We start from the raw sequence: 13,186 nt of genomic DNA, 5'->3' as shown, positions 1-13,186 counted from the left end.
GGTTAGGAAAGTGAGAACTTATTAGGTTACTTGTCCCTTCATCAATTTCTAGCCAGTCACTGTATCCTGATTTTTCCATGAAAGAGTCTCGCATCTTTATCTGCCTTTTCATTCTGCTTACCAACCTCAGATCTGATTAATTAAAGCCACCTTCTTGCAATTCTCCCAACTTCTGGTTTCTTATCTCACCAAATCTGTTTGCTCATCATTACCAGCTTAGCCATCCTTAGAATGTGCAGTAGCTCAAAAACCAACCATCAGTAACTCCCACTTTCCCACCAGTCTCGACTCTGGAATTTCTACCTCCTTCCCTTCAGATTGTTTCCCAATTGCAAAAGCCCTCTCTGCCTTTTTTTTAAGATTTTATTTTTAAGTGATCTCTACACCCAACCTAATGTGGGGCTCAAATTCACAAGCCCAAGATAAGAGTCGCACGTTCCACCAACTGAGCCAGCCAGGCGCCCCTCTCTGCCTATCTCAAGCCTTCTCGCCATCCACTGCTCGTTCCCGTTCCTGAAGTGCAGAGGGTTGAGCTAGTCGCACTCTTCGTGGCTCAACATAACCGACCCATCCCTGCACTGTTCTGTTATCACGACATGTAATACGGTTCCAGAAAAGCAGAAAAAACACAAGTGGAGAGGAAATGATCGGAGAAATACCCCAAGAATGTTTCTATGACCCAAGGGACCTAACTATCCATATAGAAAGGGTTCACTGCATAGCCAGCCCAATGAAGGAAAAAACCCACGACAAACAAACAAACCAAAAATGCCCTTATATTTTCAAGGAATCAAGGATAAGGAGAATAACCTAAGAGCTCCTTGGGATAGAGAGAAAGAGGGCACCAAATGGCAAAAATACACTAGAATATAGAAGTGAAGTGAAGCCGTAACAATTTAGAGGTTTTTTTCAACCTAGCAATTGTGTATCTAGTCAGTCTGAAAGCTGAACAAAGGCATTCAAGCTATCAAACGTCTCAAAAATTTTCTCTCACCTTTTTGAGGACATACTTCACCCAAACAAGGAAGTAAAGCAAGAAAGAGGAAAACGTGGGAGCCATGTTTCCCACATGTCACCGCAGTATGTTACATACCATCTACTGTATTTAGAGAATTTACTTCATAGAAAATTATACTGAGAGATGTCAGCTTGGTAAGACCTGGTAGTGACAGGTACAAACGGAAAACTAAGGAAATAAAAATAAAGCAATCTGGGGTGCCTGAGAGGTTCAGTCGGTTAAGCGTCCAACTTGTGATTTCGGCTCAGGTCATGATCTCACAGGGGCGTGAGATCGAGCCCTAGGTGTGGCTCCCTGCTCAGCGGGGAGTCTGCTGGAGATTCCCTCCCTCTCCCTCTGCTCCTCCCCCGCCATGTGCTCACGCTAATAAGTTAAATCTTAAAAAAATAAAAATTAAAATAAAATAAAAATACACACACACACATATATAGCAATTATCCCAGGAAAAACGAAAGGCTGTATGAGAAAACAACAGCAATTACATCATAGGGTATTGCTTGCAACAGCAAGGAGCAAAATCATTTACATATCGAATAGTGATTCAGTCAAAAAACACTCAACCGTAGTGGGGAGATATGGTGTAGGAAGGAGGGAGATCATCGATTCTTTTCTACAACACCTGAACAGATGACTAACGCTGAAGAGGCAAGAGAAGGCAGTGTGAGTATACAGTGTGAAAGGTGTTAAGAACCCACAAATCTGAGTGAGGCCCACAGAGGAGCTGAAGGCGGCAGAGGCAGGGAGCCAAGGTTTCCGCCAGCCTTCTAGCAAGTCTTTTAAACTTACCCAAAAAATCCACATACGTTCGTCATCTGGATTTTGTAATAAGTAGATTCAGTGTATTAAAAACTAACTGAAATAAAACAGCAACAAACCCCCGAACGACAGCTACCCAGGACGCGCCAATCAGGCACCCCCTAGTCTCATCTACCTTGAGGAGTGATTTTAGGACAAAAAATCGGGGATAACTTTGTTATCTACTCAAAAGAAGTTAAATATTTTGTAAAATAGTTTATTCACACAAACAATGATGAACACCACGAAATGCAATAGCACTGTCTTTGTGAAATTCCCATGCCCCTCCCCTAATTCTAGCCTTTCCTCCATCAAAGAGTTTAAATGGACATTCACTCTCATCCAGCAATCCCACTGCTAGGAGTTTACCCTACAGACTTGAGAAGAATATCCGTCTGTGTAAGTCTGGAAACAAGATGAACGTCCATTAAGAGACTAAATAAATTACGGAATAGCCAAGGGACAGCACAACACACGAAGCTGCTTTTTCTCTATCTGAATTTTTACGGTGTACGTTTATTACTTTTATTTAAATAAGTAAATTTAAAGTCATTCATACAGATCAGCTATGGAAAAGGGGTTCACTTCCTTCTTTTCTTTAAAGTCCTACAGCACTTAGCGTGTACCCAGCGATCTAAAACCATGTTCAATGTCTGCCTGTGTTAAATTGTCTCACCTGCACGCACGTTCTCTTCTCGAATTCAACCACTAGCTCCTTGCAGGCCTTTGTCTCAGGTTTCCTAGCTCACTCAACAGTTACAGCACTCAACACAGAGCCACTTACCCAGCATGATGAACACCTAGCAAAAGTACTATGTTTACTATACAACATCCAACTATCTCATAAAGTTCAAGTCCTCTCAACCTGTCAGAAATGACAGCAATTTAGTGGGTAGTCATTTTTCCCCCTATGCATGTTACACTTTTTTACAACCAATTTTTCTTAGAGAAATAAGGTGATACTATACAGAGTATACAATTATTTTCAAACTTAGTATTCATTAGCCAGCTTTCCACTTAAGTATACGTAAACTGAACTTGTTCTGCAGAGCATTCCATTATGTGAACTATAGTAGGTAGAATGAGGATTCCCTATCCCCCAGCGCTAAGATGTTTATTCACACCCCAAAACCCAGAAACTGTGAATATGTTATTTTACTTGGTAAAAGGAACTTCGCAAATATGATTGAGGGCATGGATCTTGAGATGGGAGAATTATCCTGGACTATCTGGACAGGCCCAATCTAAACACGAGTCCTTAAAAGCAGAGACATAAGGCTGAAGGGGGAGGAAAGAAGTCCAGGAGCCAAAGAGCGCGGCTGACCACTGGAAGCTGGGATACCATGAGCCGACAGCCAGCAAGGACATGGGATCTTAATCCTACAACTGGCAAGGAACTAAACTGCCAAATCCAAACGAAAAAGGAAATGGATCTTCCCCTAGAGCCTACAGAAGAACTACAGACCTGCTGATACCCTGATTTAGCTGGATGGCACATGTGTAGGGCTTCTGACCATTAAAAACTGTAACAGAATAAATCTGTGTTGCTTTAAGCTGCTAAATCTGTAGTAATCTGTATGGCAGCAACAGAATACAGACACAAGGATGTATCGTAATTTCTTACTGCTGGACATGTGAGTTGATTCTAAGTTTTCATTATTGCCAATAATGCTGTAAGAAGAACTGCGTCCACATCTTTGTGTGCTTATCTGAGTATGTCTTTAGGATAAAGCCCTAAAATGGGAAGTGCTAGCTCACACTGTGACCGTTACACATTTTGACAGATGTCAAACTGTCCTTCCAAAAGATGGGCTAATTTGTACCCACATCAACACTGAATGTGATGCCTGTTTCTCCACAGTAAATATTATTCATCTATAAAATTTCAGGAAGAAAAAAGGGTAATTTTAATTTCAAATATATCCATGAAAAATAACTTATCTTTTTATTCAGCTTCCCTAATATTCCTGGAGCTACCAATAAATGTTCATGACTGAACAGAGAGAAATCTATATAAGAGCATAAAACTGCTTTAGAGGTCAAATTAATCTTTTTAAAGATTTTATTTATTTATTTATTTATTTATTTATTTATTTATGAGAGAGAGAGAGAGAGAGAGAGAGAGCGCGTGCATGAGGAGAGAGGGGCAGAGGTAGAGGGAGAAGCAGGCTCCCCGCCGAGCAGGGAGCCAGACGCGGGCTCCATCCCAGGACCCTGGGATCACGACCTGAGCCGAAGGAAGATACTTAACGGACTGAGCCACCCAAGCACCCCTCAAATTAATCTCTTAAAATGGAACCAAAGAACCTGTTATAAGGGGCCAAAACTTCGAAAAATCTGTCCATTTAAAAAAACCAAAAATGTACAATTCATTCCAGACTTCCTCAACTACCCGTTACGGATAAAGCATAGACAGATTTATTAATTCCTGTTTTGAAGTCATTTCAATTCCCAAACATTCAAAGTAATTACGATGTGCTCAATTCTGAATAGTAAATTACAAATGAGACATGGCTCTTGCCTTCTAGGAATTTACGATATACCAGGAAATACATTTAATAAAATATTACGAGGCGGTAAGTTCTATGGTAGACGTATTCAGTGTCTCAGAGACACCTGGACAGACCCAGAAATGATGCGTGTGTAATCACATGTGAACTGGGAGTGGGGGAAGCAGGAACAGTCTGGAAAGGTTTCCTCGGAAATGAAAACTCAACCAAATTACAAAGAAACTACCAAGATAGGGATGCCTGGGTGGCTCAGTCGGTTAAGCGTCTCTTAGTTTCAACTCAGGTCATGATCTCAGGGTCCTGGGATTAAGCCCTACATTTGGGGGTAGGGTCCCCCGCTCAGCAGGGAGTTTGCTTATCCCTCCCCCGATGCTCATGTGCTTACTTTCTAAAAGAAATTTAAAAAATCTTAAAGAGAAAAAAGAAACTACCGAGACAAAAGCATGGAAAGATTTTTAGTGGCTTGGCCTTGCTGGACCACAAAACATAAAAGAAAAAGGATTTTAAGGGAAAAGTGCCTGAAAAGGAGAACGGCTTAATCCATGAAGTAACAAGAAGTCCTCAGAGTATGGGGCAAACGATGGCCAGGTCTGAGCTGTAGATGACTGGTGCTGGTGGGAAGGTGAAGATATGATGGTAACAGCCTTGTAATAAGGCAGTGGCACTGAGGACAGAGAGGAGGAGACACACCGGATGCAATCATTTAAGAGAGCAAACCCATTCCTTTTTTTTTTTTTTATTTTTGGGGGTGGGGGTGGGGCGGAGGGAGAGCGAGAATACCAAGCAAACTACCCTCTGAGCGCGAAGCCTGATGCTGGGCTGCAGCCCAGGACCCCGAGATCATGACCTGAGCCGAAATCAAGAGTCGGACACTCAACCAACTGAGCCACCCAGGCACCCCCGAATCCATTCTTTCGATATTTACTGAGCACCTACTGTGTGCCGGGCAATGAGGGGCTGTTATAAAAGAAGGCTGCCCATGAATTTGTAACATTCTAAATCAGAGAATCTAAAGCACATTAGAACCTTTGGTTTGCCCTGTATTGGCTAACATCTTCAAGGACTGCCTTACTTCTAATTAGTGAACAGATCCCTACTTCACCCTACCCGCTAATGCTACAGAATTTGATCCATCCCTTCTTAGTCTGTGTGATTCCTCTCTTTACTAGGGCCTCTCCAGTCTGTTTAGCTTCTACGTGATACCTCCTACCACCCTCCGGTCACTTCAGTCACCATGTCTTTAGCTACTAACAGTGCCTCTCCCCTCCAAATCTAACTTCCCAGTGCCAGGACCCCCTTAGGAAAGAAGACCAAACACCGGACTCTACTCACAGCAGCACAGTGGGGCCCCACTGTCTTATCCCCTCTCGTTCTCTCCAACAAGCTGAGTAAAGCCCAGTTCTAGGACACAGAAAGAGCACAGGCCTTGAAGCCGTAATGTCTGGCCGCAGCCATGCAATTTTCAGCCAATTCCTTAACCTTGCCGTGCCCTGGTTTCTTCATCTGCTAAATGAGAATAAGATTACCTACTCTCGGGTTATTTGAGTATATACAAGGACAGGATCACAGGAGTTAAAATAAGGGAAGCACTGAGCATGGCATCTCCCACACAGTAAATGTCCGCTAGTATTACCTGTGGTTTGGATGTCATCAAGTACTCTATTCCTTTAAACAGCACTCACGATGGAGTCTGCCAGTCTCTGAACCTGCAGTCTTACCTTGGCACCAGCCAGTTCCTTCATCATAAAGAGAGAATCATCAGCTCGTTCATCGTCATCGTCCTCATAATTTGGGGAGGGAGCTCCCTCGGCTCCTTGCCTCAGGAGGCTGCCACTTCCTCGAGGGTCAAACGGATCTACCACAATGGGCTCAGTACCTTTAATTTCACATCGGCAGAAAGGACAGCCCTGGCCTTCTGATTCCTGCAGAGCAAATGGGAGACGGTCAACAGATGCAGCTGAAAGTACTGACACTTGTGTGTCCACAAGGAAACACAATTCCTAAAGATGAAAAAAAGAAACCAGAAGCTTAAAACCTCCGCCCCGAACCAGGCCATCCTTGCTATCCGTAAAGAATACAAACCCCCCAATGCTTCTGAGGGATTCCAGGGCGGAGAAGACCCGTACCTGCCAGGATGTGAGACAGGACGTGCACATGAGGTGTCCACAGGGCTCAATTTTCACATCCTTGTCGTTTTCAGCGCAGATTTTACACAGCTGGAAGGTGGAGCCCATCTCACAGTATAATTCATATTGTTCCTTTGATTAAAAAAAATTGAAGAGATTACTCAGCCGACTGCAGATGTCTGGGGCACGAATGAATGACCACGACCGTCAGTACTAACACCAGGAGAACGACAGACGACTGTTACTCTCTACACAGATTTTGCTCGTATGGAGGTGCCGCAGTCGCGGTCACTCTTCTCTCACCGGCACAGAAAGCACACAGTCTTGGTCCTGTTTTAAGTTCTTTAGAGAAACCACACACACCTAAATTCCCTAAGCTAGTCAATGGTTTAAAACGTACGCGTTCCAATCACTTCGTACCATTCTACCGTCAGCTGCGTCAAGTGCGTACAAAAGCCTGCCTCTAGAGGCACGGGGAGGGTGCACAACAAAATTCACCTGGGTCACTTTGATGTGGTCCTGGGGAGTGGGTTCACATAAGCCCGTCAGGTCGGGATTCTGATTCCGTCCATCTGGAAACAGATAGCTGTAAAAAGAGTAACCAGCCTTGGGGTTTTACTACGGCCAATTTATAACGGTTTGCTAATACTGACAAAGAGTATCTAGGAATTCCCTCATCTAAAAGGGCACCTTTGGGGGCGCCTGGGTGGCTCCATCGGTTAAGCGGCCGACGCTTGATTTCAGCTCCTGTCATGATCTCAGGGTCATGAGACTGAGCCCCGCGCCGGCGGCTTTGCCCTCAGCACGGAGTCTGCTTGAGATTCTCGTTCTCCCTCTGCCCCTCCCACTGCTCGGGCACGCTCTCGCAAATAAACAGGCAACTTTGCGTAAGTACAAAGATAAGTCTTTGTACTTATCAAAGATAAATACTTCAAAAAATAAATAACCCAGAACAGTTCCAAGAAGATATTCTCCAAACACTGATACTCCTTCTCTAGGCCACAATGCCACAGGCTTTATCTCTAAACTGAGTGCCTCACAAACTTTCTCTGTTAAGGGCCAAATAGTAAATATCTTAGGCTTTGCAAGCCACAGAAGTCTGTGTCATGTATTCTTTGTTATTTTTTTTAAATAACACTTTAAAAAGGAAAACCGTCCAGGCCATACCACAACCGCTAGCTTGTGAGCCACAGTTTGCCAACCCCTATTTTAATCTATGGATGGCCGCAAAATACAAATTAATTTATTTTTATTTTATTTTTTTATTTTAAATAGGCTCCACGCCCAGCATGGAGGCTGACACAGGGCTCGATCTCACAACCCTGAGATCAAGACCTGAGCTGAGATCAAGAGTTGGACACTTAACCACTGAGCTACCCAGGTGGTGTCCCCAAATTCTTAATTTAAACATCATCTGTTTCTGACCAAACGCCTAAAATACCCTTGGTTCAAAGGGTATTTTACACTGAGAGACACCAATTTAAAAGAAATATAACAAGAAGCAAAGTAAGCCCCTGAGATCATCTACCAGGAAGCCTGTGGCGTCGGCCTGCTCTGACGTCTGGGGAAGCACCCCCTTCAGCTCCAACGCTGCTCCAGGACACGGTGCTTAATGGCTAATGGACTTTCCTCGTTGCTTCAGAACACAAGGAGCTTTCTGACAGGTGGTCAACTGCTAGTATTTTTAGTGCCTACCAAGTGATAATCAATTTGAGTTCCCAAAGAAATAGCATTCTGGAATAAGTATGAGTCATAAATATTAGCACAGATTACGAAAGCCCAAAGCCTGAAGAAATACTGACAAACCAAAATGCTCAGGGCAGATGAAGGCCGCTGAGCCTGCTGTTATTCAAAACACGTAATCACTCCAATGTGGGCTAGTTAAATAACTGGTAACGTTTTCTGCTAATTGGCATATTTTCAAATATAGACTTGAAAATAAGTCAACGTGTGGAAAAGGAGAAAGAAACAGTTTACTCATGGTAATAACGAAAGCACTAGAGAAAAATCATCTCACTCAAAGAATCCTTTTAAATAACAACAAAAATCCTACGGAACCTGAAGGCCAAAATAATATAACCTGTTAATATGTTTCTTGAACCGCCAACCGTGAAGACAGCTGGAATCACGTCACTCACTGATGACCGAGGTTTACGACCCCCGAGTTCCGAGACTCTAGCAAGTGGCGAACAGCAGATACTCACAAGCCTTCCCTGAAGCCATCGATCAGGGCTTGGAAGAGAGGTTTATTGTGAGGGATCGTCTGGAGAATGTTCCCATCAGCAGTGACATATCCAATAGCCCACTGACCCAGACGAGTGCAGCTCAGCCGGAAAATGTAACTGAGAACAGAATGAACGGAACCCTTGATATGCTTATACTAGTGTGGACAGCAAGACAGAGACAAAAATCAAACGGACCACCAATAACACATTCTACAGTGCCTCCAGACCAAAAGCAAAAAATACGTAAGCTCGATTCTTAAGTGGCTTGAAAGCATTCATCAAATCATAAGATCTGAAGAAGTCGATTCCTCTGGTAAACAGACAGCAATCCCAGTGCGGCAACCGGGCCACTGGGGAACCGATGCAAGACCACGTTTCCTCCATCCTGGCAGAGGTCACAAGAGAGTAAAACGTAGGCGAATAAATGCCTCTGCTTCACGGCACTGACCTGCCAGGTTTGTGAATGAACTTCTGGAGCCGAGCTTTCACTTCGTCATACGTCAGGAAAGCCATGTAGCCAGGGTGCGTCACGGCAAGACTGTTCCAATTCCTGAGCAAAGAGGACCAGGGCTAAGGGAACAAGAGCTCAATCAGACCACTGCACTCAAGACATCCGACCATCCTCAGAGCAATGGAGAACAGAAAGGAAACCACCTCGATTCTCCATTCATTGTCACAAATTTTCAAATATATTGTTACTTTGAGGGAAATATGTTTGAGAGGTAAGAACTTAGAAAAGCTAAGAAGAGACAAACAGACGCTTTATAGAAAGAAATTTCATTACAAAATGAAATTCAAGACATTTTACAGCAGTTCTAACCAACAGGAGTGCGGTTAAACAACAAACAAAATAACCAGAGAAACAGCAGCCTACAAGTACAACTAAGAAGCTGCAAAAAAAAAAAAAAAAAAAAAAAAAAAAGGCTTATTATACAAGTATGGCATGCACACATTATCTTTACAGAAAGAGATAAACAAGTTCTTTCTGGGGCGCCTGGGTGGCACAGCGGTTAAGCGTCTGCCTTCGGCTCAGGGCGTGATCCCAGCATTATGGGATCGAGCCCCCATCAGGCTCCTCCGCTGGGAGCCTGCTTCTTCCTCTCCCACTCCCCCTGCTTGTGTTCCCTCCCTTGCTGGCTGTCTCTATCTCTGTCAAATAAATAAATAAATAAAATCTTAAAAAAAAAAAAAAAAGTTCTTTCTGAACATCAATGCATGTCAATATTAACAGTCAAGAATTTAAATACAATAGGAGAAAAAGCCGGAAACATACACAAATGTCCAACAACAGGAAACTGATTAAATAGATCATATTATACCCATTTTCTGGACGTTCTACAACCATTAAAATGATGCAAATGAAGAATATTTATTAACAAAAAAAGATTATAATGTGAGGGGAAGAAAGCAGATTATATAGTTATTATTTTTAACAATAAATAAATATATAAAAATAGAGTAGTGAGGGGTTTTTTGCTTATAATTTCTACACTAAAAATACTTCTATATAATAATGTAAACTCCCAAATGTTATTTTTTAAAGAGCTCTCTCTTCAGAAAAGTAGCAACTAGTTTAGCCAACACTTTAGTATCCTACCTGAAAGAGTCGTGTGAAGATGTCAAATTCAAAAACTGAAATATAATCATTGCAGGTCAGATCAATAGTGGATTTCAGAGCCATGGCCTCGAGCCCAGAACTGATGGGATGCACCTCATGAAGGGCCTGCCGGAAACTCTTCCAAGGGACTATTGTCCTAGATCGGGGAGCAGGGGTGGAAAGGAAGGCACAGAGTGAGATAACAGACAATTCTGGGCATTGCTATAATAACCAAGGAAAAAAGCCACATTAAGGTCTCAATATCAATTTCAATTCTCTCAAAGAAGCTAAGTTATATTTTGGATTGAGAATAGAAAGGGAGTAAATGATGTATTTCTTAACTTTCTAATAAGTAAATTAGTAACAGAGAAATCTTTTCCCAGTGTTGTTTGGCAATACGTCACAAACTAATCCCCTTTCTCATCTTTCTTCCCCATTTGTTCTCTTTAGAGAAACATGGAAAGAAAGAGATTACTCTTTTTATATAAATGTCACCTGTGGCCAGGCCTTTACTAACTGAAAAGTTTAAACTAACTTTTTAAAAGCACGTAAAACATTCTGAGTTCTTTGAGGAACTCACAATCTCAAGGCCGAGACAGGAGGAAACAGGCTTAAGGCACAGGAAGAACAGAGCTCTGATCGGGATGAGGAATAAATTATTAACGTCAGACTGATTAAAGCCCAGATAAGACGAGCGTAAGATACTATGGGATTTCTAGTTCTCAAGATCTTTACGTAAACACAAGCTCATTGACTTTGAAAAGTTTATGTACTCACTGCGTAAAAATTAAGAGATAAAGTGGTATTTTGAACTCTCTTCTAAAGGAGTTATTAAGTTAAAAGGAACAAAGTTAAATTTATTCCCATCCTCTTTAAGTTTTTAAATCAATAATTATTCTATATTTTACAATTAAACATATTTTTAAAAAGAAGGCATTTAAAGGGAAATTTACATTAGGATCTATATATTCAACTAAAAAGTTGTATGGCTGTTTTTTTCAGTTCCTTGATCCGAAATTTCAGAGGATATACAAAAACATTTATATCACTACTAAAAGCATAAGTTTAATTCATAAATCTGTCTATGTAGTTTAAAACTTCTATACATCGAAAGACAATATAACAAAGTGCAAAATCCAGCCACAGACCAGAAGAAGATATCTGTAATGTGTAACTAACAGACAAGCAGTATCTTTCAGCAGGAAAAAGACAAGTTACTCAGGAGGAAAATGGACAAGTTAGGAACAGGAACAGGCAAGTCAGAATAAGAACCCCAACTGGTCATAATTGTGAAAAGATGCTCAATCTCCTTTGTCATCAGGAATATAAAGCAAACTACGACTCCCAATTCACACTGCCGGTGTTAGCCAGATCGCGGAGCTGCTGGAATTTGTGTATATGGATATAAACTGGTATAACCACTTTGGAAAGCAATTAGGCAATATTTGGCAAAGCAGAGCACATGAAGCCCCGATTCAGCTATTTCACTCCCAGGCATGTAACTGTGAAGAAGCTCTTGCATATGAACACAAATATAACTCTGTTCACTGCGGCACCGTTTGTGAGAGCAGATAACGTGAAACCTAAATGTCTATTAACAGCAGAATGCATGGGGAGAGAAAGAAACAAATATTCAAACAGCATGGGTTTCAATTGAATCTGCAAAGCCTTCTTTAAAAAAACAGAAACAAAACACACCCAGAACATGGGGAGGTAGGTACCATAGTGCCCCCCTTATGTGCAAGGGATCCTCTGCGAAATCCTCAGAGGATGGCTGAAAAAGCAGACAGTACCAAGCCCTATATATACACTATGGCTTTCCCTATACACACACACCTAGGATAAAGTTTAATTTACAAATTAGGCACAGTAAGAGATTAACCACAATAATAAAATAGAACAATTATAACCAATAGACTGTAATGAACGTTACAGGACTGTGGCTTTCTCTCTCACAGTATCTCACTGTACTTACTATACACACCCTTCTTGTGATGATGAGATAAGAGGCCTATGTGACGAGATGAGGTGAGGGAAAATACGCAGGCATTACCACACAGTGTTAGGCTACTACTGACCTTCTGATAACACATCAGGTCGACCATCTGCTTCTGGACTATAGCTGACCTCAGGTAACTGAAACCATGGAAAGTAAAACTGCAGATAAGGGGGGCCTACTGAACACACATATTCATTATTTTTCTCTATGCTTCCCCATGATATAATTATTCCATTAATTAAAAAAATAAACAGGGCTCACTGGGTAGACCATGCAACTCTTGATCTTGGGGTTGTGATTTCGAGCCCCACACTGGGGTTAGAGTTTACTTACAAAAAAAAAAAAAAAAAGTTAAAAATTACATAAAAGATGTTTAAAAAATTAAGCAGAAGGCCACAACATAAGCTTTAGTTCTTCACAGTTCTAATTCATTATTTTGAGGGGCACCTGGCTGGCTCAGTGGGTTAAGCGTCTGACTCTTGGTAGCACCTCAGGTACTGATCTCACGGTTAGGAGTTTGAGACCCGCAACGGGCTCCATGCTGGGAGCCTACTTAAAAAACACACAAAACAAACAAACCAAACCAAATTCATTATTTTAGAGACTTACTTTTCCCCAAAAGCTTTCCTCCAAAACTCTGCAGCATCTGCCTTCGTAATCCGAAACGTGTCTCCTTGAAAGAGTCCACTTGGAAAGATTCCTTTTAGTTCTGCCAGCATGTGGCTGAAGATCAGGGATAGTTTGGTTAGGTTTCTCCTACAAATGATCAGAAGTGCAATAATTAAATAAACACATAAAATTACTTTTATTTTAAGTGCACTGAATTCACCATTATCAGGTGTGTATTAATATGAACACGAACATACATTTACAAAGAACCTCTTCAAATACACTTTCTGGCAAATACTATTCAGCG

General features: G+C 41.8%; 1 protein-coding gene across 2 annotated transcripts in view; it reads right to left on the bottom strand.

The window, feature by feature from the left end:
- CBL (Cbl proto-oncogene) overlaps positions 1-13,186 on the bottom strand; it is a 79,081-nt gene that overhangs the window by 19,252 nt on the left and 46,643 nt on the right. For both annotated transcript variants that reach the window (XM_057317015.1, XM_026505572.4), the window contains exons 3-9: positions 12,880-13,026; positions 10,272-10,428; positions 9,123-9,244; positions 8,654-8,791; positions 6,948-7,035; positions 6,450-6,581; positions 6,042-6,245 (exon numbers count right to left, since the gene is read on the bottom strand). In XM_057317015.1, coding sequence (XP_057172998.1) covers positions 6,042-6,245; positions 6,450-6,581; positions 6,948-7,035; positions 8,654-8,791; positions 9,123-9,244; positions 10,272-10,428; positions 12,880-13,026 — 988 coding nt within the window. The remainder of the gene's footprint in view (positions 1-6,041; positions 6,246-6,449; positions 6,582-6,947; positions 7,036-8,653; positions 8,792-9,122; positions 9,245-10,271; positions 10,429-12,879; positions 13,027-13,186) is intronic.

This window comes from Ursus arctos, unplaced genomic scaffold (assembly GCF_023065955.2).
Source record: "Ursus arctos isolate Adak ecotype North America unplaced genomic scaffold, UrsArc2.0 scaffold_22, whole genome shotgun sequence".
Lineage (NCBI taxonomy): Eukaryota > Metazoa > Chordata > Mammalia > Carnivora > Ursidae > Ursus > Ursus arctos.
The sequence above is the reverse complement of the archived record's forward strand: the minus strand, read 5'-3'. Positions and strand labels throughout refer to the sequence as shown.